Genomic DNA, 27016 nt, shown 5'->3' on the forward strand with positions numbered 1-27016 from the left:
AATTATTAAACTTTATTTGTACCCCGCTAGCATCTCCCGAAGGACTCAATGCGGCTTACAAAGGCCAAGGCCTCAACACACAATATACAATACAAAACCTAAAACAAATTAAAACAATTAAAGCAATATAAACAACAGGCAATAAACAATACACAAAGACACAATAAAACTGGGCCAGGCCAGAGTAATGGGGTACAGGATTAAAAGTGCTGATGTGACAGGTGGTACATAAGGCATTATAGGGCAAGTGCAGTGTGCAGCGTGCAGCAATCTTAGTACTAGTAGAATGCTTATGGGACTTGATATTGGAGATTTCCTAATCTGGGAAGGCACATCGGAACAGCCAGGTCTTCAAGTTCTTTCTGAAGACTGCCAATGTAGGGGCCTGTCTAAGATCTTTGGGGAGGGTGTTCCAGAGTCAGGGGGCCACCACAGAAAGGGCCCTGTCTCGAGTCCCCACCAAGCGCGCTAGTGACGCAGGCGGGATCACAAGCAAGGCCTCTCCAGATGACCGAAGTGAACGCATGGGTTCGTATGCCCTTTTCTTTGTTCTCAATTCTGCTATGACTTCATAACAGTAAATATACATCCCAAAAAAGAGAGGAAAAGAAAATTAGAAATAAACTTCTTGAAAAGTGTAACTTGCAACATATTCCAAAACAAATCCCTTATTTTCTCAACCATATTAATTAGCCATATTGGATAACCAGACAGTTGAGAAAATTGTTGTTTCTTTTCTGACAGTTTTTTAAAAGTGGCTTTTGGGTGGAAAATGTGTGTAAAGGGTGGGGAACTCTTAAAATTTGAATCTTGAAATTCAAGATTTGGCACAAATCCACAGGCAACTTGAAGGTTCATCCACACAGTCTATAGAGCCTCAGCCCCACATTTACCTGTCCTTGGCCTAAGCGACTGTCTCTCCTTCAGTCTCCTAATCTTTGCCCCAGATCTGTCCTATTGTACTATTAACAGACAACTACCACAGTTATCAGTTACACCAGGTAGAAACACTTTTAGAGCAAGGTGGACTCTTCTTCTCTGGAGGTGTCTGGCCACTCGTCGGGAGCGCTTTCATTGGCTGTTCCTGCATGGTAGAATGGAATTGGATTGGACAGCCCTTTGGTCTCCTCCAAAAGTGATTCTATGATTCTACACCTTTTCACTTAAACATTAAAACGTTTCTTCTCTGACGCTATTTTCTTAGAGTTCTGTTTTCCTGCTGGAAAGCTCTACACACCATAATATGTTGTTCGCTACATACAGTGGGCCCATTGTATCCTATCCAATGCGGTTTGCATCCAGGATCCCCATAGTTACGATCATCAAAGTGATTATATAAGATGGTGTCATAAAACTATGTTCCTTATATAAAATGGCAAAATCAAGGTTTGCTTGATGGGATTTTAAAAAATATTTTTAAGTTATGGATTGTTGAAGAAAGCGCAACAGCTGGGTTGCAGCTAAACATAAAAAAACCAAGATTATGGCAACAAGAATGATTGACAACTGGAAAATAGAGGGAGAAAACGTGGAGGCCGTGACAGACTTTGTATTTCTAGGTGCAAAGATTACTGCAAATGCAGACTGTGGCCAGGAAATCAGAAGACGCTTACTTCTTGGGAGGAGAGCAATGTCCAGTCTTGATAAAATAGTAAAGAGTAGAGACATCACACTGGCAACAAAGATCTGCCTAATCAAAGCCATGGTATTCCCTGTAGTAACCTACGGATGTGAGAGCTGGACCTTACGGAAGGCTGAGCGAAGGAAGATCGATGCTTTTGAGCTGTGGTGTTGGAGGAAAGTTCTGAGAGTGCCTTGGACTGCGAGAAGATCCAACCAGTCCATCCTCCAGGAAATAAAGCCCGACTGCTCACTGGAGGGAAGGATACTAGAGACAAAGTTGAAGTACTTTGGCCACATCATGAGGAGACAGCAAAGCCTAGAGAAGACAATTATGCTGGGGAAGGTGGAAGGCAAAAGGAAGAGGGGCCGACCAAGGGCAAGATGGATGGATGGCATCCTTGAAGTGACTGGACTGACCTTGAAGGAGCTGGGGGTGGTGACGGCTGACAGGGAGCTCTGGCGTGGGCTGGTCCATGAGGTCACGAAGAGTCGGAGACGACTGAACGAATGAACAACAACAAATGGATTGTTGATTCTGTGGATGCTCAATGTGTATATGGAGGACTGACTGTACTGGCTAATAATGGAGCAGAAAAGATGAGTAAAAGATGAATTCATGTATGAAACCACGGATAATGAGATCTGGGACATGGATAGACGGAAACTAGGTCCAGGAACCAAGCCCGTTAAGTGGAGGATGGCTCGGCACCCAGCCAGCTGCTTGAGGATCCAGCACTTGGTGAGCAAAGGAAGCTAATCCCACAAAAGAATGCTCACCAAGTTGGAGAGAAGTCACCAAAGCTTTTATTAAAATCAGCTGAAGTGTTAACAGCTTTCAGTAGCCCACTAAAATTTAGCTGAGATACAAAATACAGAAAAACATGCACTTTTATACATTTTACAGGTTCGAAATCACCCATGGGGGAAGAAAAATAAGCATATAGTAAGGAAAACCTAGGGAGACATGAGGGGTTCCAGGGGTCTTGGTGGCTCCTTGGGACTTTGGGAAAACATACACAGGGGATTGGGGATTCTGTGGGGGCCTTTGGCGTCCCCAGGCCCAGCCTAGGAGAAAACAGCCCAGTTGGTACTAGGATTTTGGAGATAGATAGGGGATAATGAGTTAGTTAGTGGGGGAAGGGGAGACAGAAAGGGCAATAAAGGGGGCTATCGGGAGAAGCGGAGCTCCTAGGAACATATGGCATGGATGAGTGGTGTAGAGGAGTCTGGGAGACCCCTGGCACCCAGATCGTAGATATGGGGGGGGGGGGAGACGATGGGCCCCCATATCTGTGGTTTAAAGGGATGCAGCCCCTTACTCCTGGAAAGGTCAGATATATATAGGTGTGTGTGTGTGTGTGTGTGTGTGTGTGTGTGTATTCTATTATACTTGATAGAATGTTGCTGTGTGAAGGAAGAGAGGTGCAGACCCTGCAGTGGATCTGCAGTGCTTTTTTCTGGGTCTCCTCAGCCAGTGAGAACCCAGACATGGTTTGAACCTTGTGATGTGAAAAAGACAGAGGCAACGAAGAAAGATAGGAGAGCTCAGTCTCTTTCTTTAATTTTATTAGTTTAAATTGTAAAAAAGGAATTATAGGTCTTTCTGGAGGTTGCTGGCTGCTGCTGGGACTGCCTGGCAGCAGGCAGCCACCCTTAGCAACTGGTATTTGGAATGACCTGTGGAACTCCCTGCTGCAGGTCCCAGTTGAGTTGTTGTAACAAATAAAAGGTAGGGGGATCCTTTTTCAGTTTGATAACATGTATACTCTGTATGTGTGTGTGTTACAGAACTACGTGTAATTAGAGTAGAAATGTGCTGTGTTGTTATGTAATTGTTCAAATATATTTCTGCATTGATGCTTTCTTTGTTAAATTCTGTTAAAAAAATCCCAAAATAAAATAAAATTAAATATATCCTGATGGGGAGTATTCCATACTGCAACTTACTTGTCCTTTTACACAGGCATCTGTCACTTTCACCACTGGGAGGAGCTTTTCATTGGCTGCCCCAATGTTGTCAAACAAAATACCCCCCCCCCCCCCCAAGATTTATGGTTTCCCAAGGGTATCAGAATAAAAACATAATTTGTATCCCTTAAAAAAATTTCTTTGGACTTCCAAAATTATGGAGAAGGAGGATACCAGAAGCAGACCAATAGCAATGCCCACACAAAGGCTAAATTATTTCAAAACAATTAAGAAAATGTAATTTTTCACTCAACTTTATGCCTACCTTGTAAGGACCCCCCGGTGGCACAGTGGGTTAAAGTGCTGAGCTGCTGAGCTGGTTGACTGAAAGGTCACAGGTTCCAATCCGGGGAGCAGTGTGAGCTACTGCTGTTAGCCCCAGCTTCTGCCAACCTAGCAGTTTGAAAACATGCAAATGTGAGTAGATCAATAGGTACTGTTCCGACAGGAAGGTAACAGCACTCCATGAAGGCATGCTGGCCACATGACCTTGGAGGTGTCTACAGACAACGCTGACTCTTCAGCTTAGAAATGGAGTTGAGCACCAACCCCCAGAGTCAGACACAACTGGACTTAATGACAGGGAAAACCTTTACCTTTTTTGTCTGTATGTTTTAATGCTATTTCTATTCCTATCTGTGTGTATATAATATATGCGATTTATGCAAAACCATAATGAGACGAGCCTCAGAAGCCTTCACTTTGCAGAGACATTTCCTGGAACAGGAGCAGTTGGGCTGATCACCCCAGCTATCCATGACAAAGGTTATAATCAAGATCTATTGTGTGTATATGTGGAATGATAGACCATTTCTGTGCCTGATCTCACAAAGCCAGTCAATGTTTGGTCAGTCAAGTATCTCACTTGGACTGAGAGATTGCTGACTGTGGAAACAGAAGTTTGGAATATGCAGATCCTTTATTCCACATCCAAAGCTTGATTAAAGAAATCGTCACCTTTTGTTCCTGCCTAGAGGCAGTAACGTTATCAGAGTACTTTCCAATCAGGGTGCAGAACCAAACTGGCTCTTCTTTCAACCTATCAGGAGGGAGAGGGAGGTTTGAATAGCTGTCAAATGCATAAAACCTTTTGTCTTTATATTCATGTTATGTTGTACTTTTGAAAGCAATAGCTTGCACACACGTCCTTTCTGGACAGATCGAATAAACCTCTGTGGCTTGTCTTCACCCTAGTGAGTGACTTCTCTGTCCTGGTCTATTTGGGTTTAGCCTGAATGCCTGCCAGGCATGGATCCTCTTATCTGCGGTCCTGATTCTAACTTTGGCTACAACAAGAGTGTTGAATATGTTTTAATATGTATATTTTATAGAATGTTTTAGAAGATTATGTGTTTTTAGTGATGTTGTTACCCTCCTCAAGCCATGAAGACAGACAGGTAAGAAATAAAATTGTTGTTATAAACTTAACTTGGTATTTTTTTAGCTATATATGGTTTTTACTGTATTTGTATCACTTTTTGTTTTGTAAACAGCCATGAATCTCAGAATAATCTGGTACTTCTGTTTCATGTGTGTGCACTCCCGAAAAACATTGCCTCTGATTCTGATTGTATGCTCCAACATTTAAATTGGAAATACAGCCCAGTTGGACAAGTTGGAGCAACTGAAGTACAGTATTTATAGACTTCTCCTGTCAATGTTTGCTAAAGCAAACAATAAAGTTTACTCCAGAAAAAACATCATTGATGAAATAACCTGTATGGATGCAGTTTTTCCAAAGAGTATCATTTTGTTCCTGAATATAATTTTTGCCACTTACAGCATTTATTTGTCCTGCTAATATTTGTTTGGAAAAACAGAATTAAACATTTTATAATCTTAGATCCTTCCAAAAATAGGATCATAGTATAAAAGAGTTTAGTGTTGAAGTGTTGAGAAGGTACACTGAGGCTTTGTATGGCTTATCTATTAAAGAATTTCAACATCTGATTAAGAAATTCTGAAATGTACAGTATAACAAAAAGCTCCACTGGCTCAGCATAAAAACCTCCTTGGAAATACTTTTTGTATAATCTCCAGATCCTGGAAAAGTTCCCATTTTGAAACATAGCTCCCATCATTCCCCAACCAAATTAACTTTTGTTGTGTGCCAGGAGCAACTTGAGAAACTGAGAACTGCAAGTCACTTCTGGTATGAGAGAACTGACCCTCTGCAAGGACGTTGGCCATGGGATGCTCAGATGTTTTACCATCCTGTGGGAGGCTTTTCTCTTGTCCCCGCATGAGGAGCTGGAGCTGACAGATGGGAGATCAGCCCACTCCCCGGATTCAAACCACCAACCTTTCAGTCAGCAGTCCTGCTGGCACAAGGGTTCAACCCATTGCGCCACTGGGGGCTCCTAACTACAGTAACTAATGGTCACGTGGAGTCTTGGATTCTGGGAGCTGTAGACCAAAATAATTGTCCCCAGCTCTGGTAATAATACCCCATTAATGTGTTGTTGAAGGCTTTCATGGATGAAATCACTGGGTTGCTATGAGTTTTCCAGGCTGTATGGTCATGTTCCAGAAGCAATCTCTCCTGACATTTCACCCACATCTGTGGCAGGCATCCTCAGAGGTTGTGAGGTTTGTTGGAAACTAGGCAAGTGGGTTTATCTATCTGTTGAATGTCCAAGGTGGGAGAAAGAGCTCTTGTCTCCTTGTGCCAAGTGTGAATGTTGCAATTGATTGCCTTGATTAGTCTTGAATAGCCTTGCAACTTGAAGGCTTGGCTGCTTGCTGCCTGAGTGAATCCTTAGTTGGGAGGTGATTAGCTGACCCTGATTGTTTCTTGTCTGGAATTCTCCTGTTTTTGAGTGTTGTTCTTTATTTACTGTGCTGATTTTAGAGGGTTTTTTTTTTAAAAAAATACTGGTAGTGAGGTTCTGTTCATTTTCATGGTTTCCTCCTTTCTGTTGAAATTGTCCACAGGCTTGTGGATCTCAATGGCTTCTCTGTGTAGTCTGACATGATAGTTGTTACAGTGGTCCAGCATTTCTGTGTTATCAAATAATATACTGTGTCCAGGTTGGTTCATCAGGTGCTCTGCTATGGCTAACAAAAGGTTTGCTAGGGTAGACCCTCTTTCACTCAGACTCAGCCCCCCCCCCCCCCCCCGAAACAAAATCCTGGCTACGGTCCTGGTGTGCAATGCCTTTCATGTTCCTTGATTCGTGTTTGGACAATGCTGTGTTTGGTGGTTCCTATGTACCCCATGAAACTTCCTCACAAGAAATTATGCCGCTAATATTCTGATAGTTTTATACATAACATTTAAAAATAGGTTGCATATTATTGAAAACTACAGAACATACCATTTTTTAGGTTTTAATAGTCTGAAAAGAGACTCATCCCTCATCCTCAACCATAATGGGAGAGTAGCTGTAGACGGAATTAGTGATATAATCTACATATAAGGCTCAAGACACTTTTTAAAAAAGTTGATAGGTCAAGGTAAAGGTTGTCCCCTGACATTAAGTCCAGTTGTGTCCGACTCTGGGGTGTGGTGCTCATCTCCATTTCTAAACTGAAGAGCCAGTGTTGTCCGTAGACACCTCCAAGGTCATGTGGCTGGCATGACTGCATGGAGAGCAATTACCTTCCCGCCAGAGTGGTACCTATTGATCTACTTACATTTGCATGTTTTCGAACTGCTAGGTTGGCAGAAGCTGGGGCTGACAGTGGAAGCTCACGCCGCTCCCCAGATTTGAACCTGCGAACTTTCAGTCAACCAGCTCAGTAGCTCAGCACTTTAACCCACTGCGCCACCGGGGGCTCTTAAAAGGTTGTTGTTCTTGTTCATTCATTCAGTCGTTTCCGACTCTTCGTGACCTCATGGACCAGCCCACGCCAGAGCTCCCTGTTAGCCGTCACCACCCCCAGCTCTTTCAAGGTCAATCCAGTCACTTCAAGGATCCCATCCATCTTGCCCTCGGTCAGTCCCTCTTCCTTTTTCCTTCCTTTCCCCCCAGCATAATTGTCTTCTCTAAGCTTTCCTTTCTTCTCATGATGTGGCCAAAGTACTTCATCTTGGCCTCTACTATTCTTCCCCCCAATGAGCAGTCGGGCTTTATTCCCTGAAGTATGGACTGGTTGGATCTTCTCGCTGTCCAAGGCACTCTCAGAACTTTCCTCCAACACCACAGTTCAAAAGCATCTATCTTCCTTCGCTCAGCCTTCCCTATGGTCCAGCTCTCACATCCATAGGTGACTACGGGGAATACCATTGCTTTGACTATGCGGTTGTTACTGTACTATAAGTTATTACTGTACTATAATAATCATCATCAAACAGAGAGTAGGGATTTCTGGGATGACAGGAAGGTTCACTCTGGCTGGTTTTGATTTCCCAGAATTTATGCATTTAAACTGTCATGGCTCAATGCCATGCAATCCTGGGAGCTGTCACATGTCTGCATCCTTCTTTGCCAAATAGTGCTGGTGCCTCACCAAGCTACAACTCCAAGGATTCCATTGCATTGAGCCATGGCAGATAAAGTGGTGTCAAACTGCATACATTCTGCAGTGGAGATGCACCCCCCAGTGTTGGAAGATGTGAATTAACTCTGATTATTTTCCGTCATTTATGAATTTCCTCCTTCATCGACCAAAAGACTAAGCTGCATTTGTGGACTACGACCCCCAAGATGCACTGGGAGTTGTGGCACGTCAAAAGTGACCTCTGAGAAGTAGGTAGTGCACAGTACTTTCCTGGCTGCAACCGGCAAGGACAGAATCAGCTGGCTGGGAGTCCAGGGCTGCAGTGACATTTGGAGCTAAGGCTAGAGCGGCAGCAGCAGGACCAAAACCCTCCCTCCTCTCCCCTTGCAGTCTCAGGCTCTTCACTTTCTGCTTAGGCAACACCAGCACCAGCAGAAACAGCCACACATCTCAACTGACACTGTGCTCTCCCCCTGTTCCTGTCAAAGCTGTAAGTACCCTTTGTGTGCGGCTGCTTTTGCTAGCTGGGGCTGTAAAGAGCAAACAGGAAGGGACAGGCACAGGGCAGGCCTCTTTAATTTGACATGTTTTCAGTGTTGTTCTTAGGACACAACACAACCGCTACTCCGCTGTGGAGTCAGGACACAAAAATGCAGCCATACGTAATTTCCCAAGAAATTCAGTTTATTGAATCAGTCGATAATGCCACCAAAGACAATAAACATAAACCAGAACTTTCATAACGGCTTGAACAATCAAGATACTGTGGGAGTTTTTACTCTGCTAAAAATAACCAATTAAGATTTTTGAGGCACCTTAAAGAAGAGTTTTTTTAAAATAATAATAAAATAATATGTACTGGCATAAACCAGTACACTTGGCCCCAGTCGTAATCGACACACTGGGTGCCGTGCCAGAAGATCTCAGCCGGCACTTGGAAACAATAAACATTAACAAAATCACGATCTGTCAACTGCAAAAGGCCACCTTACTTGGATCTGCGCGCATCATTCAAAAATACATCACAAAGTCCTAAACACTTGAGAAGTATTTGTCTTATGATTTTGTGACATGAAATCCAGCATATATATGTCATTTGCTGTGTCATACTGTGTTTTTGTGTCAGAATAATAATAATATTAATAATAATAATAATAATAATAATAATTTATACTCTGGCCCATCTCCCTGAGGGACTCAGAGCAGCTTACAGAAATGAAAGCATGGAGAGCTAGCCAGAATGTGAAGTATGTATTTGATGGAGGGATAGTCCAGGCACAATCAGGGTAGATGAAGTAGCTATGCGTTAGCACGGTTTGAATAGTCTGCTAGCCTGGGTCCTTGTCATAAATAATAATTGGATAGTGTAAAATAACAGAAGTGTTTTACGGAAACATATTGAACCATTTGTCTTCAGAACAACTTACACCAGCAAGCATTAGCCGTATTGGGAAGAGCATTGGTGCTGTGTTTTGAAAAATATTTATGCTATGCATTATCAGTAGCAAAGCACTTTACAACCTTTTTTTTGTGTTTACAGTGTTGCTAGAAATACCCATAATTGCATTGTATAGTAAATTTACATGAAAGCTAGCTTGTTCTAAGTTTCAGTCTGTACCAAGGGCAAGAGCTGAACCAAGGTCTGCCAGGTTGAAGTCCTTCGGGAAGCATGATGGCCATTCAGCTACACAGAAGAAAGTGAGCAAGTGTACTGAATCACAGTTGGGATGTGATTTGGCCATGTTGATAGCAGAATCTGGATGGGAAAGCAGATTCTCCCCACCACTGCTCCCAAACAGGTCTGTTTCATACCTCCCAACTGTCCCAATTTGATGGGGACAGACTCTATTAACCTGTCCTCCCAGTTTTTCGGCTGCTTTTAAAATGTCCCAGTTTATATTTTCTTCTCCAGAACCCTTCCCTTTATTACAGCTTACTCGTTTGCTGCAAAATTTTGAAGTGCAAACAAAATTTCACCCAATTAACCCAATAAGGGGAAAAGAGAAGATGGGGTGGAATCTAGCTCTTCCCAAGAGGCTCAAGCAAAAGCAAACAGCTTCAACCTCTCCTAGCTTGTATGTTCACTCTCACTGGTCAGTTTTGCCACCTTGATCACATTATGATGTTGCTTGGATACACACGTCCCAGTTTTCATCTGCGAAATGCTGGCGAGCGTGCTCTACAGTCAGGAAGAGAGGATTTACCAGATATAAGATATGCCTCAGTTAATGTAATTTTATTGATATCTATTGTTATTTTGAAATTTACCAGTAGCTGCTGCATTGACCCTGAGTGAGGTCCGGGTAAATGACCTCGGAGGGCCCCCGGGCCTTAGTTTGAGGACCCCTGGTATAGACAGTGGGGTTTAATGTTGAGATAATTACTTTTAATGTTTATGTATATGTACAGTCAAGTTATGTCCCAGCATTGAATGTTTGCTGTTTATATATTGTGCTCCATCCTGAGTCCCCTTCAGGGTGAGAAGGCCAGAATATAAATGTTTTAAATAAATAAATAATATTAGGGTTGGCTTATGCTCGAGTATATACTGTAAATGAAAAAGAATGCAAATCAGATGCAACTGGAGACACAGCTTTAGGGGGACCTTTGTTGTCTGTCTTCAGGTTTGTTCTTCAATGCAGTCTCTTTATGTTTATGTTACAAAATCAAAGAGGTGTCATTTAGAAACTGAGCTTGGAAATGTTCCCTTTTTGGATAGTCTTTCTGTCTGTGGCGTTATGAAAGTTGTAGACCACAAAAATAGTTTTTCCAAGCCCTATAGTAAGACAGGCTATATTTCTGTATTTTTCCATGGTGATGAAGAAGCTGGAGACAATAAAATAGAGTTTTCCAACCTCATATAGAGATCACTTTATTTACATTTACCTGGAAGTACTGCTTATTGGAATCTGTGGAATTGACCGCTGCGTAAACATGCATAGTTGCACGGTTTCTGAATGCCACCAATTTACATGAATCTGTTAGCAACATCATGGAGCATTTACAGTGGACTTGGCAGAAAATGTTTCGGTTGTACTTCATTAAAAAAATGCAAGCCTTGTAAATGCTGGTTTGTTATCGGTCAAGGTTTGATTTTATATCTATTTTATATACCTATATACTTGGGGACATGTAAAAATGTCTCAGGTGGAACTGGGTCATGAGTGGAAATAGTTTCAGAAGCCCTGCTCTGCTACAGTAGTATTACACAAGCACTTAAAAAGAGCAGTGAAATTCCTTCTAAATCCCAACACAAAAGATATGCTAATGAACCAAGGGAAGAACAAGGTATCAAATGTGAATTGCAACAGGATTAGAAAACTACTGCTGAAATTAACATTTCCTAATTTGAAGATAAGGTGTTCAGTGGCCTTAAAAAAGAGACTTGCAGTAATAGCCTGACTAATTACTGTTTACTGAATCTTAGATTGGCAAGTGAGTTCTTCAGAGCCATGAAAATGTACTTAAAAAGGACTGTAGTAAGGGTAAAGGTTTTCCCCTGACATTAAGTCCAGTTGTGTCTGACTCTGGGGATTGGTGCTCATCTCTACTTCTAAGCCGAAGAGCCAGCGTTGCCTGTAGATGCCTCCAATGTCATGTGGCCGGCATGACTGCATGGAGCGAAGTTATCTTCCCACCGGAGCAGTACCTATTGATCTACTCACCTTTGCATGTTTTCAAACTGCTAGGTTGGCAGAAGCTGGGGCTGACAGCAGTAGCTCACACTGCCCCTGAATTCTAACCTGTGACCTTTTGGTCAGAAAGTTCAGCAGCTCAGCGGTTTAACCCACTGTGCCACCAGGGGCTCCCCAAAAGGACCGTAATACAAAATAATAAAGGTTGACATTGATAATATGTAGGATTTCCTTGGTTAGTGGTCTGCTGAGGATGCTTTTCCTAATGGTTTCATGTAGATTCTACATATCTCATCCAGGGTTTTATCAATTTTATTGCTAGTACATTTGGCCCACCCACTGTGTTCTATTTCTCTATCATGTTATTTTGAAACTGTTTATTTTATTTGGTTATTTCATGTATTTATTTTGATGGTATTTTTGCTTTTTGTATTTTATTTTGTTGTACTGTAATTTTGGGCTTGGCCTCATGTTAGCTGCCCCAAGTCCCTTTTGGGGAGATGGTGGCGGGGTATAAATAAAGTTTATTATTATTATTATTAGATTCCAAATAGAATAGGGGAGGGGAGGAGAACCAAATCCTGAGGGACCCCCCATTCCAGGCCAAGGGCCATGGATTTAACAGAAGTTCACCTGCACTGTCACCAGGACTGAGCCCTCCTGAAAGAAATAGAGTTATGAGCTAAAGACGTACAGACTTCTTCCACAATTTTTTTTTCAAACTATTATACAGTGTCAGCTATTCCTTTCCTCATAGCTGGATACTGGTGCCTAAATTGTTACTCTCAGCTAGGACATACCCACTGAATCAATGGGAACCTGGTAATTCGCCATTTATAGATCTTATGTGTCTGCTGACTGAGTGGGTTTAGTCTACTTGGATTTAATCCAGGGATTTACTGATCACCCGAGAGAGCACCAGTAAATGAGCAAGATAATTGATGTCTTGATTCTATACACTGTTAAAAAATGCTAGTTGTGCTGTCCTGACCATATTTTATGTCATGAAATTGCTTGCTTGTGACTCAGGAAATTCAAAGAATAGTTGTTGTTTAGAGAGATTACTCTGGAATCCCTAGAACAGGAGATCTCTGGGGGGAAGGTGGCACACCTTGGCTGCTGCTGCTGCAGCCGCCAGTTAAGTATTGTGAAAGCTAGGTAGGGTCATTTTATGGTCACCGTAAATCACAAGTAAGTACAGGAAACACAAGAATAATTGTATCCTCTCTCAATCTTTCTGCTTTGTAAAACTGAATTAGTTTTCAAAATGATTACAGATAATTAAAACAGAGTTTAAACATATAAACATTTGGAAGACACTTTGAAAATCCTTGCAGGACTGACTGAGAAATTGTGAGTTAAATTCCAAGATCTCAATGGCTTGTTTGAATTTAGGTTTTTGTTCCTATCAGCCAATCATAATCTCAGAGTTTCGGTTATAGCTCTTGCTGACGCTACTGGTTCTCATGTCTAGGAATCTGAAACAAGCTGAAGCTTGAATCTGTACTTGTTTACTTAAGCAATAACATGTCAGTGGAATTAAATGGTACTGTTTCCTGAAGAAAGCCATATAAAATTGCAGAAATTTTCAGTATTCAATGTTCTATGGAGATGCAAAAGGAGATGAAACCATAAAATAAGTGTGAAAACAGTGTAACTCAGTTTTGGGGTAGAAAGAAATGCTGATGAAATAGTAGGAGAAGCTAAGGGACAAGGAAACAGAAGAAGCAATTTCCAAGTCTAAAATTAGCTCTAGATTTCCCTCTCCACATGTATATGAATTTTGCTAAGTATTTGTGAGAAAAGTAATTTCTATTAAAAACCAATATAATTGTAAATGTTTCAGTTTAGTGCAACAGAGATTTATGGAAAATTTCTATGCACTTTGCTAATTATTTTTCTGCAACTTGATCCAAAGCATATTTACTTAAAATAGTTCCATCTGTTGTTTTATGGGATTTACTCTTATATAAATGTGCACTAGATTGTAGCATGAGCCTGTTGAAATGCTTAAATCATCCCATCACAAATGCTTTGTACACATGATCAAGACAGGTTATGACATATAAAACTGTTAATAGACTACAACTACCAATCTAATTTCAATTTTCTTTTTATTCATGCAATTTAAAATGTGTACCCACCCTTATGCTTGTTTTTGTATCTTTGAGGGATGACAATTCTACAATGTATAAAATTTATCAACATATTAACTTTTGTGATACAATGTAGAGGAAATGTTTTCAGAGCAATCCATTCTGTTCATTTTGTTTTTAAATGGTTTCAAAACTAAAAATAGTGCAACTTGCAGTAAGACCTCATTTAATAGAAACACAAACAATGTCCTTCCTCAGATGCTCAGCAACAGTAGAAATGTTGTAGCTGCATTACTTCATAAGGATGTCATATGCTTCCATAGTCTTGAAAACTCAGGGCAAATAAAAGAACCCTGAATGTATTGCTTTTGGACTTTCTGTAATGTATCTTTCTCATCTCATAATCGAAAATGTCTTGCCCATGTTTATCATTAGATTTTTGACAGTCAGAGGCAGATGCCTTCTGAATATAATTTACATGTAATAAATGTTTATTAAGTTTCTTCTACATTGTGCCCAACATCCTGTTAGTCCAGCGTTTCTCAACCTGGGGGTCAGGGCCCCGGGGGGGGGGGGGGGTTGCAAGGGGGTGTTAGATGGGTTGCCAAAGACCATCAGAAAACACAGTTGGTCATGGGGGTTCTGTGTGGGAAGTTCGGCTCAATTATATTGTTGGTGGGGTTCAGAATGCTCTTTGATTATAGGTGAACGATAAATCTCAGCAACTACAACTTCCAAAGGTCAAGGTCTGTTTTCCCCAAACTCCACCATTGTTCACATTTGGGCATATTGAGTATCCATGACAAATTTGGTCCAGATCCATCATAGTTTGAGTTCACAGTGCTCTCTGGATGTAGGTGAACTACAACTCCAAAACTCAAGGTCAGTGCCCACAAAACCCTTCCAGTATTTTCTGTTGGTCATGAGAGTGCTGTGTGCCAAGTTTGCTACAATTCCATCATTGGTGGAGTTCAGAATGCTCTTTGATTGTAGGTAAACTATAAATCCCAGCAACTGCAACTCCCAAATGACAAAATCAATCCCCCCCAACCCCACTAGTATTCAAATTTGAGTGTATCAGGTATTTGTGCCAAATTTGGTCCAGTGAATGAAAATACATTCAGATATTTACATTACAATTCATAACACTAGCAGAATTACAGTTATGAAGTAGCAAAAAAAAAAGTAATTTTATGGTTGGGCGTCACCACAACATGAGGAACTGTATTAAGGGGTTGCACTATTAAGAAGGTTCAGAACCACTTTGTTAATGACATCTGCAGGTGCAAGTTACACTATTCTTGTGAGGTGGTTTTCTTTCTGATAGTGTTCAATGACTGTATCCAGCTGACAGTGGTAAAAGCACTGTATGGTTGTGGCATTAAAGTCTAGCTGGCCCTCCATGCTTTTTAAAAATTCTAATGTATTGCATTTTTCCAATTTATATAAGGGACACTGATTTACTGTGACATTGGATATAGTGGGTCTTGAGCATCCACAAATTTTGCTATCTGTAGTGGGATTCTGGAACCAAACCCCAGCGGACAGCAAAGGCCCACAGTACGTAAGGTAGTATGTGAATGTGATTGCCTCTATGCATTACCTTTGCACATTGTGCATTGTAGTTGCACAAAGAATTATCAGCCATGTGCACTGGCCATTGATCCACATGCATTGTACTATGTTGGTATTCACTGTAGGGGTTGTATGTGTAACACTGCTGGCAGATATTTCCAAAACTGAACCAACATAGTATCCTGGTCCAAAGTGCTTTAATATCACTTCAACAGCTAGAATTTCATCTTATGGAATCCTAGGATTGATAGTTTTATGAGGTATTTAGAATTCTGCACCACAGATTCAATCAACCACAGGTCAAAAATATTAAAAAATGGTAGCAAGGATCCTTTATGGAACCATTTCCCATGGTAACTATGGGATACCGAACACTGAAAATTTACCATTGTATAAATATGATGCATATTTGTATATTTTTAAATGTGTGATCATACTTTTTGATGTAAGGCGCTTTGAGTCTCCTTTGGGACAAATAAAGCAGGGTACAAATAAACAGAAGAAGAAAAAGCTCCGACCTATTTTCCTTTTCACTCAGACTGAGCAGTTCTGCATTATGTTGAGACAATAAAGACTGTTAGTTGATTTATTTGACTTCTGCTTTGTTGATTGCAGGTTCCTCTAGTTTCTTGGTGATGGCTGCTGATGTTTACAAGCAGAAAAGTGGAGATGTGCCCAATGGATCATTAGTCCCACCAGACAGACAACATGTCGAGAGATCAGAAAGTCCTACACCAGGGTTGGCTCAGGGAACAGAGCCAGGTAGGTTTCAGCAGAAAGTAATTCCAGCATTTTGTATGTAGTTTTATGATCAACACTTCCTGATTTTTTAGTTGATACAGAGACCTTCTGCCTCGTTACCTGTGCATTTTCAGTGGAATATCAGTAAACAGGATGATGATCTCCAGCTCAAGTGATGATTTGCAGCAGGAGGGGCCACATAAGGCCGTCGAGAAGTTGTTCAACTGTAACTCCCACCAGCCCTAGCCAGCCCTAGCCAATGATAAGGGAACAATGGGATTTGCTGTTCTTTGGGAGGGCCACAATACCTGGCCTCAAGGCAAAATAGGAATAGTTATTATTTCCAGAAAAAGACAAAGAATTGATCATGCTGGTGTAATGTTTTCTGCATGGAATAACTTTGTGGTAGCTATTATAAAATAATTAGTATAGACAATGCCTCCTTATAATTCTCCTTTTTGTATATATGGTTGAACCACTTTTGAGAGCCTTCTATTACTTTTTCAACTGATTATATAAGATAATCATTTACTATGATTCTTATACCTGGCTTCCTATATGTCTCTGGTCCTCTCCAGAATATACTAAAATATAGCCAAACATCATGGTTATCAGGCTGAGGTGAAAGCAGTTTTGTATTATTTTGAAAAAATTGTATATGAACTGGGTTGTTGTAGATTTTTGGGCTGTATGGCCATGTTCTAGAAGCATTCTCTCCTGATATTTCGCGTGCATCTATGGCAGGCATCCTCTGAGGATGCCTGCCATAGATGCAGGTGAAATGTCAGGAGAGAATGCTTCTAGAACATGACCATACAGCCCAAAAACCTACAATAACCCAGTGATTCCGACCATGAAAACCTTCGACAATACATTGTATATGAACTGTGCTGTAACTACCATTTCCAAACCACAAAACCAACACCTTATGCCAGCCGTTGTATATGCAACATTCCATTGGGCAAAGGAAATGGAAGCCACAGAAACTGCTAACTTCTGCATTTCAGTGGGGCAAAGGATGATACAAAGTAGGACATAGATGAAGGTAAGGAAACTGCTCACCTTATGGTGTTTGGGGATTTAGTGCTCAGAGACCCTAACCATCAAGTTTGATTCTCTTACAGTTGAGTGTTTATTCTGAAGCCCTAGTGGGCCATCCTGATACAGACATATTATCTGTCTTGTAGAAGCAGCTGAGGCTCCCCTTTGATTGCAATGCAACCCAGGTCCATCTGTCATTATTCCAGAGAACAAATTTTGCTTTGAACAATGAGAATCATTCTTCCTCCTCCTCATGCCATATTTCTGGGAATAAGCTTAACCCGTAAATAGTTGAGTTCTTTTTCTAATCATTTCTCAAAATTCAGTGTACTATTCTTTATTCATTACACAGTTATAAGAACCAAGCTGTTGTGTGAGAAATTCCAACTATATCTGAAGAATGCATATGATTTTCTTTAGTACAAGCAATTTATAATTAATTTCAAATACATGAAAGAGAACCACAATGTCATGTCTCTAGCAATAGTTTCCATAATTTTACAGTTCAAGGCATTTAGGGTTTCTTTGTTGTACAAAAACCTATAGAACTAGAGTTTTTTCAAGAATCTGATATCCACTATGGCTTAAATTTCATATTATTAAAATGCACATTTGGGGGCTAAATAGTCACAGAATTTATTATTTTTGGATGACTTCTGCTGCCTTATATGCACCTAAAATGTTTCTCTCTCTAGGTATCTCTAGGTCCTCCAACTTCCATCATAATTTGACCATAGAATTGTGATGGAGGATCTAGAAATGCCTGGAGAGGTGCTATCTGGTTCCAATACCTGGGCATGAAGTTGAGGAAAACCTTGGTTAGCTTGTGTCATTGTATGTGCATTTCAGAGCCCGCTTCTTTGCTGTAGCTTTGTGTGTGTGTGTGTGTGTGTGCCTGTCTTCTGAGGATGAATAACTAACTAATCATTCTGGTATCATTTATAAGGAGCAGGCCAGGAGGGAGCCATGTTTGTTCATGCACAGTCCTATGAGGACCTGACTGGCACAGATAATCAGGATGTCATTCCCCGGAGACCCGATCAGATGGAAGGGGCCCAAGATGAGCTGACAAAGATGGAAGAGATTAGCAAGGATTTCAGCGAGTTAAGTACGCAGCTCACTGGTATAGCGCTGGATCTGGAAGAAGAGATACGGCAGAATGAGGAGGATAAGCTGGACCTCTCACCACAGGCTTCACGCCGAGATTCAGTCCTATCTGGAGAGGAGGAGGAAGATGTCACCATGGAGGCCTGGCGAATGCACCAGAAGCACGTGTTTGTTCTAAGCGAGGCAGGAAAGCCAGTGTATTCCCGCTATGGGTCTGAGGAGGCACTATCCAGCACCATGGGAGTGATGATGGCTCTAGTGTCCTTCCTAGAAGCAGAGAAGAATGCCATCAGGTCTATTCATGCAGGTATCCAATATCACATTGAAAAAGGGTTTCTTCCAAGATATACCGAGAGCTTAGGAAAGTTACTTAAAGAGACCAACTCTCAGAATTCCCTTACCTTATAATCCTACATACCTCCTGCCACATCAGCACTTTTAATCTTGTACCCATTACTCTGGCCCGGCCCAGTTTTATAGTGTCTTGATGTATTGTTTATTGCTTGTTGTTAATATTGCTTAACTGTTTTTAATTTGCTTTAGGTGTTGTATTGTTGTGTTGTGTTTTGAGGCCTTGGCCTATGTAAGCTGCATCGAGTCCTTCGGAAGATGCTAGCGGGGTACAAATAAAGTTTAATAATAATAATAATAATAATAATAATAATAATAATAATAGTTGACATGTAGGCTCGAGGATTCTGAGAATTTTAGATAAAAAGTATTTTTCCCAGAACCTCTTACGTTAATGGAAAATATGTTTTATCCATCTTTGAAATGCTTTTGTATGTTGCTGATGATTAATTTCTATCCTGTCTGAGAGCAGATATTGTCTTAGTACATAAACCTTGCAGCTAAGTAGGAAGGAGAGATAAAGTCAGGTATCATGAGCACCTTGATCCCAAAACTTTGGACAACCTCTCCTAGAAATTTCAATAAATAGCACGGGGAGCAAACCTGGACCCTGATGGACCCCACAGGCTAATGACCAAAGAATTAAACACAAATCTCCCCAGAACCTTTTTTTAGTTCTCTTTTCCATCAAATAACAGAACCATTGTAAAAGTATCTCCAGGCTGAAAGCCTACCATGGTTGATGATACTGAAAGTCTGCAAGAGATTGGCAGAACCAACAGAGATATTCCTGTTGTCCAAATCAGAGCAGATGATCAACCAAGGCTTCCAAATCTGTCTCCATCCATAACCAGGCTAGAAACCAGACTTAGATGGACCTACAACAGGTCTGCATGACTTTGAGGTCTTAAGGGACGGAAATTAAATAGGCTAAAACCTTTTTGGGCTCGAGAAAGGTTTTAATAGCCTTTTCCACCCCCTTCTCCCTCAAAAAAGGCCACTCTAATTTGAACATAAACCAAGATTCCAACCTCCCTGAATAAAAGTCTGATACCCCTTAAAATTTCATCTCCGCTCCTCACAACTCCAACCTGAGTCAACAACTGCCCCAGGCTGTATTTCCAAGTTCAGCATTTCCAGCATCCCAGTGGTGTCCCTTGTCACACTTTAGTTTGTTAACTTTAGTGCATACAGAAAGGAAATGTGTCAAGATAAAACACTTGAAAGGGGGAATGACGGGGTCCAATTGCTACTCTGCTGTAGCATTGTGTGTGACCTCCCTCTCTAAGGTTTTGTCTCAGAGCCTCTGCAGGCTGCACCAAATCCTTATGAGGGCCACATCTGCCCCCAGACTGTTGTGCAGGTCTGATCTAGACAATCTATCTCATCCAATGTCTTTACCCACTTGTCCTGTGGCATGCTTAATAAGCTAGGTGGTGTCCAGGTGGTAGCTCTCTCCTCTCCTGTCCACTGCATAAATGGAAAACTATTCACACAAAGGCCAGAATTAGATGCATCAGACCTTGCCCAATCTGAAATCAATATGAGTGATTTTAACTGCAAAATGCTTTCTAAATCCTTTACAATGGATTGTTCTCAGCTGTCTTGTAGATTAGGCTGTAAAAGACCCCTAATTACTTGAAACAGTTCCTCTGGATGTCTCTTTGCAGATGCAATGCTACTTGCAATGCTATAGCATAAGCCAGTGGTGGCAAACACATGGCACATGTTTCAGAAGGGACACACAGCGCCTTCTCTCCTGGCACATAAGCTTTCGTCTCCCTCCCTGCTGCCCCACCCCCTTGCTCACTCAAGCACTCATCTGCTTGCCCACCCCCCTTGCTCACCCACCATCTGCCCGCTTGCTCACTTTGCTCATACTCTGCTCACCTGCTGCCCGCCCGCCTCCTCTGAGTGCTCACTGCTCACCCCCACCTCCACCCCAGTTTGGGCACTCCATCTCTGAAAGGTTTACCATCACTGGCACAGGCTTTAAAATGGGTTCTAAGACGAATTTGGTCCAATTCATCCCAAGTTTGGTCAGACCCACCTTGGGGTATGTCTGGCATAGGCTTTCAAATAGGTTCTATCCAGAGTTTGGTTAGACTTACTCCCAAGCTTTCCACCAGCATCTCTCTAGTCACTATCCCACTCGTTTCGTTGCAGCCAGCTCTCTAAAGAGCTTCAACAGGATAGTTACAATATAAACTTCAATTAAAAACAGTGCATTCACAGAACTGTTACATAACAAGGCAGCCTTTTCACCAGATACAACCAAAGTGGACAAGTGCAATTCCCAGGGTGATTTTTATGGCCCCCAATGCCTTCATACACTCCTCTGGACCTGGTCAGGCAAGAAAGGGAAGGAATAGTCTCTCTTAGAAGCCTCCAGTTCCTTTTAAAATGTTAACTTCAGACTGTTATCCCAAGGGCTAGGTTTATAGGAGCTTCAATTAAACAACATCTGGTGGGCTACACATTCTAACCCAAAAATCCATCACTGCTTCCTGATAGAGATTTAGCACAATAATAAGACAGGTGTTTACCATTTTTTCTTCACCTCTATCCTTTCCTTCTTGGCAGATGGATATAAGGTGGTGTTTGTGCGCAGAAGTCCACTGGTGCTGGTCGCTGTGGCTAAAACAAGACAATCCGAGCAAGAAATCGCTCAAGAACTCCTTTATATTTACTATCAGATTGTCAGTCTTCTGACATGGACCCAGCTCAACCGCATCTTCCAACAGAAGCAGAACTATGACCTCAGGAGACTGCTGGCAGGCTCAGAGCGTATTACAAACAACTTGATAGACCTAATGGCCAGGGACCCCAGCTTCCTGATGGGAGCTGCCCGCTGCTTGCCTATGCCTGTGGCAGTCCGGGATGCAGTGAGTTCCTGCCTCCAGCAAGCCAAAGCCAAAAGTCTAGTGTTTTCCATCCTCCTGTCCAAGAGCCAGCTGGTGTCTCTAGTGAGAAAAAAGGACCAATTCCTACACCCAATTGACCTCCACTTACTCTTTAACCTCATCAGTTCCTCCTCTTCTTTTAGAGAAGGAGAGGCCTGGACACCCATCTGCCTGCCCAAGTTCAATTCCAGTGGCTTCTTCCATGCCCACATTTCGTACTTGGAACAAAACACAGACTTGTGCTTGGTTCTGATCTCCACAGACCGTGAGGACTTTTTTACTGTGTCAGACTGTAAGCGCAAGTTCCAAGAGCGCCTGAAGAAGCGTGGTGTTTATCATGCTCTCTTGGAGGCACTGCACACACCTTTCTACAGTGCTTCCCAAGTAGGAATCCCAGACCTCCGGCACTTCATCTACAAATCCAAGAGCTCGGGGCTCTTCACCAGGTAAGAGTCTCTCCTGAGCAACTTCTCTGGTTGCCTTGCTGAGAGCAGGGGCCATTTTACTTCTCTTTGTTCAAAGTAGTCCATATCAGTCAGGATGGCATCTTTCTTTAGCTGTGCAGCATCAAGATGCTTTTGAGTATCTGTACCAGATATTTATTTCTTAATTTATTTCCAACATTTATACCCCGTCCTTCACAACCCCCGAGGGGGGAGTCAGGGCAGCTCACAATGGCATCAATTTGATGCCACCAACATACAAGCACAATTACATATAACATTACACAATAAGTAAAAACATCAAGCTAAACCCATTTAAAACATTATTATTCACCATTTCTCCATATCCAAATCTGATTCAACAACCAAAAACCCAGTCCAAACCTGTCATAGTTAGATATCAAAACATTATGATTGCTGCCAAACTTACTGTTCAAATGCCTGGTCCCAAAACTGTGATTTTAGTTTCTTTCTAAAAGAGACAGGGGATGGAGGTGACCTCATTAGGGAGTGCATTCTATAGGTGGGGGCCATCACCGAGAAGGCCCTGTCTCTCGTCCCCTCCAAATGTGTTTGCGAAGAAGGCGGAAGCGAGAGCAGGGCCTCCCTAGACAATCTTAAATTCCAAGGCAGGACATAGAGGGAGATAGGTTTGTACAGGTATGTTGGGCCGGAACTGTATAGGACTTTATAGGCCAAAACCAGCACTTTGAATTGTGCTCGGAAGTGGAGCAGCCAGTGGAGCGGGTGGTGTGCTCCCTGTATGTGGTGTGCTCCCTGTATGTCGCTCCAGTTAGTAATCTGGCTGCCACCCATTGGACTAGTTGGAGTTTCCGAACAGTCTTCAAAGGCAACCCCACGTAGAGTGCATTGCAGTAATCTGTTCAGGATGTAACAAGAGGGTGGACCATTGTAGCCAGATCAGGCTTCCCAAGGTGCAAGCACAGCTGGTGCACAAGTTTTAACTATGCAAAAGCTCCCCTGGCCATGGCCAAGACTTGGGGTCTCAGGCTCAGTGATGAATCCAGGATCACTCCCAAGCGGAGAACCTGAGTCTTCAGGGGGAGTGTAACCCCATCCAACACAGATATCATGTGACAAGTTGCTGCCTGTCCTAATAGTGATACAACTTGCTATTTGGACAATTGAGCTCAACATTGCTCTTTGGTTTTCCCCTGTTTCAACAGTCTGGAGTTAAAATACTCTGAAGGGATTGCATATGTCCTATTCTGGGCTTGCAAAAATAATAGCAGTTTATGCTTTTAAAATGTTTAGGCATAAAATGATGGATTATTGAAATGCTGTTTCAACCATCTAGCTGTGAGAGATAATTATTAAGAGGATATTACCAGTCTAGTAACATTTTCTGGGATAAATAATGGAAATGGGGTGTTCTAAATGACAAGAACACGTTGCAGTTCCAGCTAAAGGACCGTTTCCATGGCACCAATATAGCACATCTGATTGTGCAGCACAAATGCATTTTAGATCTCTTGAGAGTCTCCAGTCCCCGATCCCCAGTGACACCTAACATTGTCCATTATAAATGAAATTGTAGCTGTACTAATTAGATGTTCTATTTCAATTATAGCTCATCTGAAATATGGAGAGCATTTAGCAGGATCACTTGTCCAGCCTTCTGCTTGAGATAAATGTTTGTCCCCCAAGAAGCAGCTGTTCCTCTTTCACATCTTTTATAATAAGTAACTCTAACCAAATTCTTTTTTCCAGCCCGGAGATTGATGCTCCCTATATTACTGAGGAGGAAAAAGAAAGACTTCTGGGACTGTATCAGTATTTACACAGCCGGGCCCATAATTCCTCCCGTCCACTGCATAACATCTATTATACTGGATCAAATGAAAATCTCCTCGCTTGGGTGAGAGTCTCACTTCATCAGTGCTGTGATTCAGCTGTAGTTTCTAGAGAATTGGTAGTAAAAGCAGGAACAGGAACTCCTAAAGGAGGAAGTTTTGGCCATCCGGGTGTTTTGGAGTTCATTTCCAATCAGCCCCAGTCAGCATGACTAATAATGTTAAGATATTATGGTATCTCAAGGCCAGCAATATCTGGATGTGTAACTTTGCTTTCTTACTGGTGCACCCCTTCATTATACAGATGTGTCATTGATCAAAAGATGACAAGCTTTTTGATGTTTGTAGCATGTTTGTAATCAGTTCACTGAAGGAATATTTTCAGCAACTCCTATTATTATGGTTTTTAAAAGTTCTATTGCTTAAAAAGTCTGCAAGGTCTAAACTCTAAACTCCACTAGCATTTTACAAGCATAGGATTTTGCATCAGTGTTCTGAAAGGTCGCAGGTTCAAACCCAGGGAGTAGTGTGAGCTTCCACTGTCAGCCCCAGCTTCTGCCAACTTAGCAGTTCACAAACATGCAAATGTGAGTAGATCAATAGGTACCTCTCTGGTGGGAAGGTAATGGCGCTCCATGCAGTCATGCCAGCCACATGACCTTGGAAGTGTCTACGGACAATGTCGGCTCTTCGGCTTAGAAATGGAGATGAGCGCCACATAAGAGCAGTTTATACTCTGAGCCACACCCCAGAGTCGGACACGGCTGGACTTAATGTCAGGTGAAAACCTTTATTTTTACTATTCTTCCCAAAATCTCCCATAGTTTCCCCCTTCACTCAGCTACAGGTGGAACAGTTGAAAATATTACAAACCATTCTTTATAACCGATGTGGTAACAGCTCTTTATGTACAAGTTGAATTGGGGGTTACTTGTTCAGAACATAGTCAATAAAAACACTTGAGTGGCTTCTTTGCTTTGATGGCATGCCATAATTCAGTTTTACATTTCTTTTCTCTAGGTGACAAGTGCATTTGAGCTCTATGTATGCTTCAGCCCCCTGGGAACCAAAGCAACAGCTCTCTCTGCTGTCAACAAACTTATGAAATGGATCCGCAAGGAAGAAGACCGGCTCTTTATATTATCACCACAGACTTACTGACCACTTGACTTGTCCTCTCCAACCCAAATTTATTGAGCTCTTTCTCAGCACTAGTGAAGTTGCAAAATAATGTCTTTGCACCTCTGGCAGGACCAAATAAGAGGGTAACAACATGACACACTCAGGGGCTCTAATGTGCCTCCTTAGTCTCAACTTGTAGGAATGAAAAAGCACTCCACCTCAACCTCTCAGGGCTGTTGAGGGCAGTTTTTAGCATGTCATTGAGGACGGTGGAAAAGAATGGCTCATTTCATTCTCATTTCCTTCTTTCAGAATGACCCCCATGTGCCTTAGAAGCATGAGAGGCCTTTTCAGTTAAACTTTTGTTAAAAGGGGAAAAAAGCAGCGGTGGGAGCTACATAATATTGCCAGCTAAAGTCCAGGGGTGAGGATTGTATATGCACCCCCAGACCATGGTAAATTGCCCACTTTTTCTGTATTTCTCTCTCTTTTTAGTCAATTTCTCTATTTTCGACATAAGTTACACCCACAGCAATGAATAAGGAAGAAGTAGGTATAGGGATGGGAGAACCTTCTGTCCACATCTGAAAAGGAGCTTTGTATTTTGTTTTGCACTTGATTTAAAACATGAAGACTACTTCTCCTGGAACAAACTCAGGGGTGTCCTAGCAATATACCTGTTTACCTTAAAAAAATATCATAAAGTGTCCCTTCTACCATTTCCAAACTTCATTTCTGAGAAGATGCTGGCCTTGCCTCCATGGTCTACTTTTCATTCAGTCAATGGATATTGTTTTCTGGCCCAGTTCTCCTGGGTGCTCATCTTCGATGGGATATGAATTGAGCTTTGCAACTTTGTTGAGTGAATTGAGTACAGCAGAATTTGCAGTAAGTGTTTTTACTCCCTTCTCCCCAAAACCACACTATTCATTTGGGGAGAAATAACAAAAAATTACTTCTAGCAATTGGTTTTAGAGTATGTCTCTTTTCACTTTTCCAATTCGGAGAACACATTTTTACTTGGCGACATCTGGGTTCCTTTAACTTAAACCCTCAAGTCTTCCTTACAGGGAACTGAAATTAACTAAGGCAAACCAGTCATGATAGAGATGGATGTGGTATCTGTCCCAGAATAGTGGCAGATTGACATACTCAGCTGGCAATTGTATGTTTACACCTGGAATATTGTGTCCAATTCTGGGCACCACAATTGAAGAGAGATATTGACAAGCTGGAATGTATTGACAAGGAGGGCGACTAAAATGATCAAGGGTCTGGAGAACAAGCCCTATGTGGCTTAAAGAGATGGGCATGTTTAGCCTGAAGAAGAGCAGGCTGAGAGGAAACATGATAGCCATATATAAATATGTTAGAGGAAGTCATAGGGAGGAGGGAGCAAGCTTGCTTTCTGGTGCCCTGGAGACTAGGACATGGAACAATGGCTTCAAACTACAAGAAAGGAGATTCCATCTGAACATGAGGAAGAACTTCCTGACTGTGAGAACTGTTCAGCAGTGGAACTTTCTGCCTCAAAGTGTGGTGGAGGCTCCTCCTTTGGAAGCTTTTAAATAGAGGCTGGATGGCCATCTGTCGGGGGTGCTTTGAATGCAATTTTCCTGCTTCTTGGCAAGAGGTTGGACTGGATGGCCCATGAGGTCTCTTCCAACTCTATGATTCTATGATTTAATATCTGATTGATAATTGCTTAATGATTTGCTAGAGCTATTTCCTTGTAGCGGAGAGTTTGATAGCTGGACTTACTTCAGATGAAACACAGCCATTAGTTCTGCAAGTATCATAGCCTTGGATCCCTGTTTCAGACAATTTGTTCTTCCAGAAACTCAAAGTAGAAACAGTTTCAGTCACGTATTTTCCTTTTCATATCACATGCTTCTCAATCCTTTCTCACCCACTGCCCTTTCTCCTAGTTTCTTCTTACACATAACCTTGTTTCCAGAGACACTGCTGGGTCTGATTAGTCCCCAGGTAAGGGGCTTTCGGGGTATGCATTCTCTCTACCATGTGACTGCATTGCTTTTTATAAAAATGCTGGTGCCTGATAGTAAGTCTAGCAACACTCCTCTTCCTCTCTGGATATTGCTTCCAGAATTTAAGGAGAAAGAAAGTGCTTTGTAAGCAACCAGCTTAGTCTAG

At 41.8% G+C, this 27016-nt stretch overlaps 1 protein-coding gene across 2 annotated transcripts; it reads left to right on the forward strand.

Annotated features, from left to right (window-relative positions):
• The first annotated feature begins 209 nt into the window (after nt 1–209).
• MON1A (MON1 homolog A, secretory trafficking associated) lies at nt 210–25594 on the forward strand. Of its 2 annotated transcripts, none has more exons than XM_067463635.1 (6): nt 210–528; nt 15956–16102; nt 18069–18536; nt 21164–21929; nt 23658–23805; nt 24761–25594. In XM_067463635.1, the coding sequence occupies exons 1-6, from the start codon at nt 525–527 to the stop codon at nt 24899–24901; spliced, it is 1674 nt and encodes a 557-aa protein (XP_067319736.1). In that variant the 5' UTR covers nt 210–524; the 3' UTR covers nt 24902–25594. The 2 variants fall into 2 exon arrangements, with proteins under 2 accessions (XP_067319736.1, XP_060621725.2); XM_060765742.2 differs by lacking the exon at nt 210–528 and adding an exon at nt 8112–8524.
• Nucleotides 25595–27016: the final 1422 nt, after the last annotated feature.

The sequence above is a fragment of the Anolis sagrei genome, chromosome 2 (genome assembly GCF_037176765.1).
Source record: "Anolis sagrei isolate rAnoSag1 chromosome 2, rAnoSag1.mat, whole genome shotgun sequence".
NCBI classification, from domain to species: Eukaryota; Metazoa; Chordata; class Lepidosauria; order Squamata; family Dactyloidae; genus Anolis; species Anolis sagrei.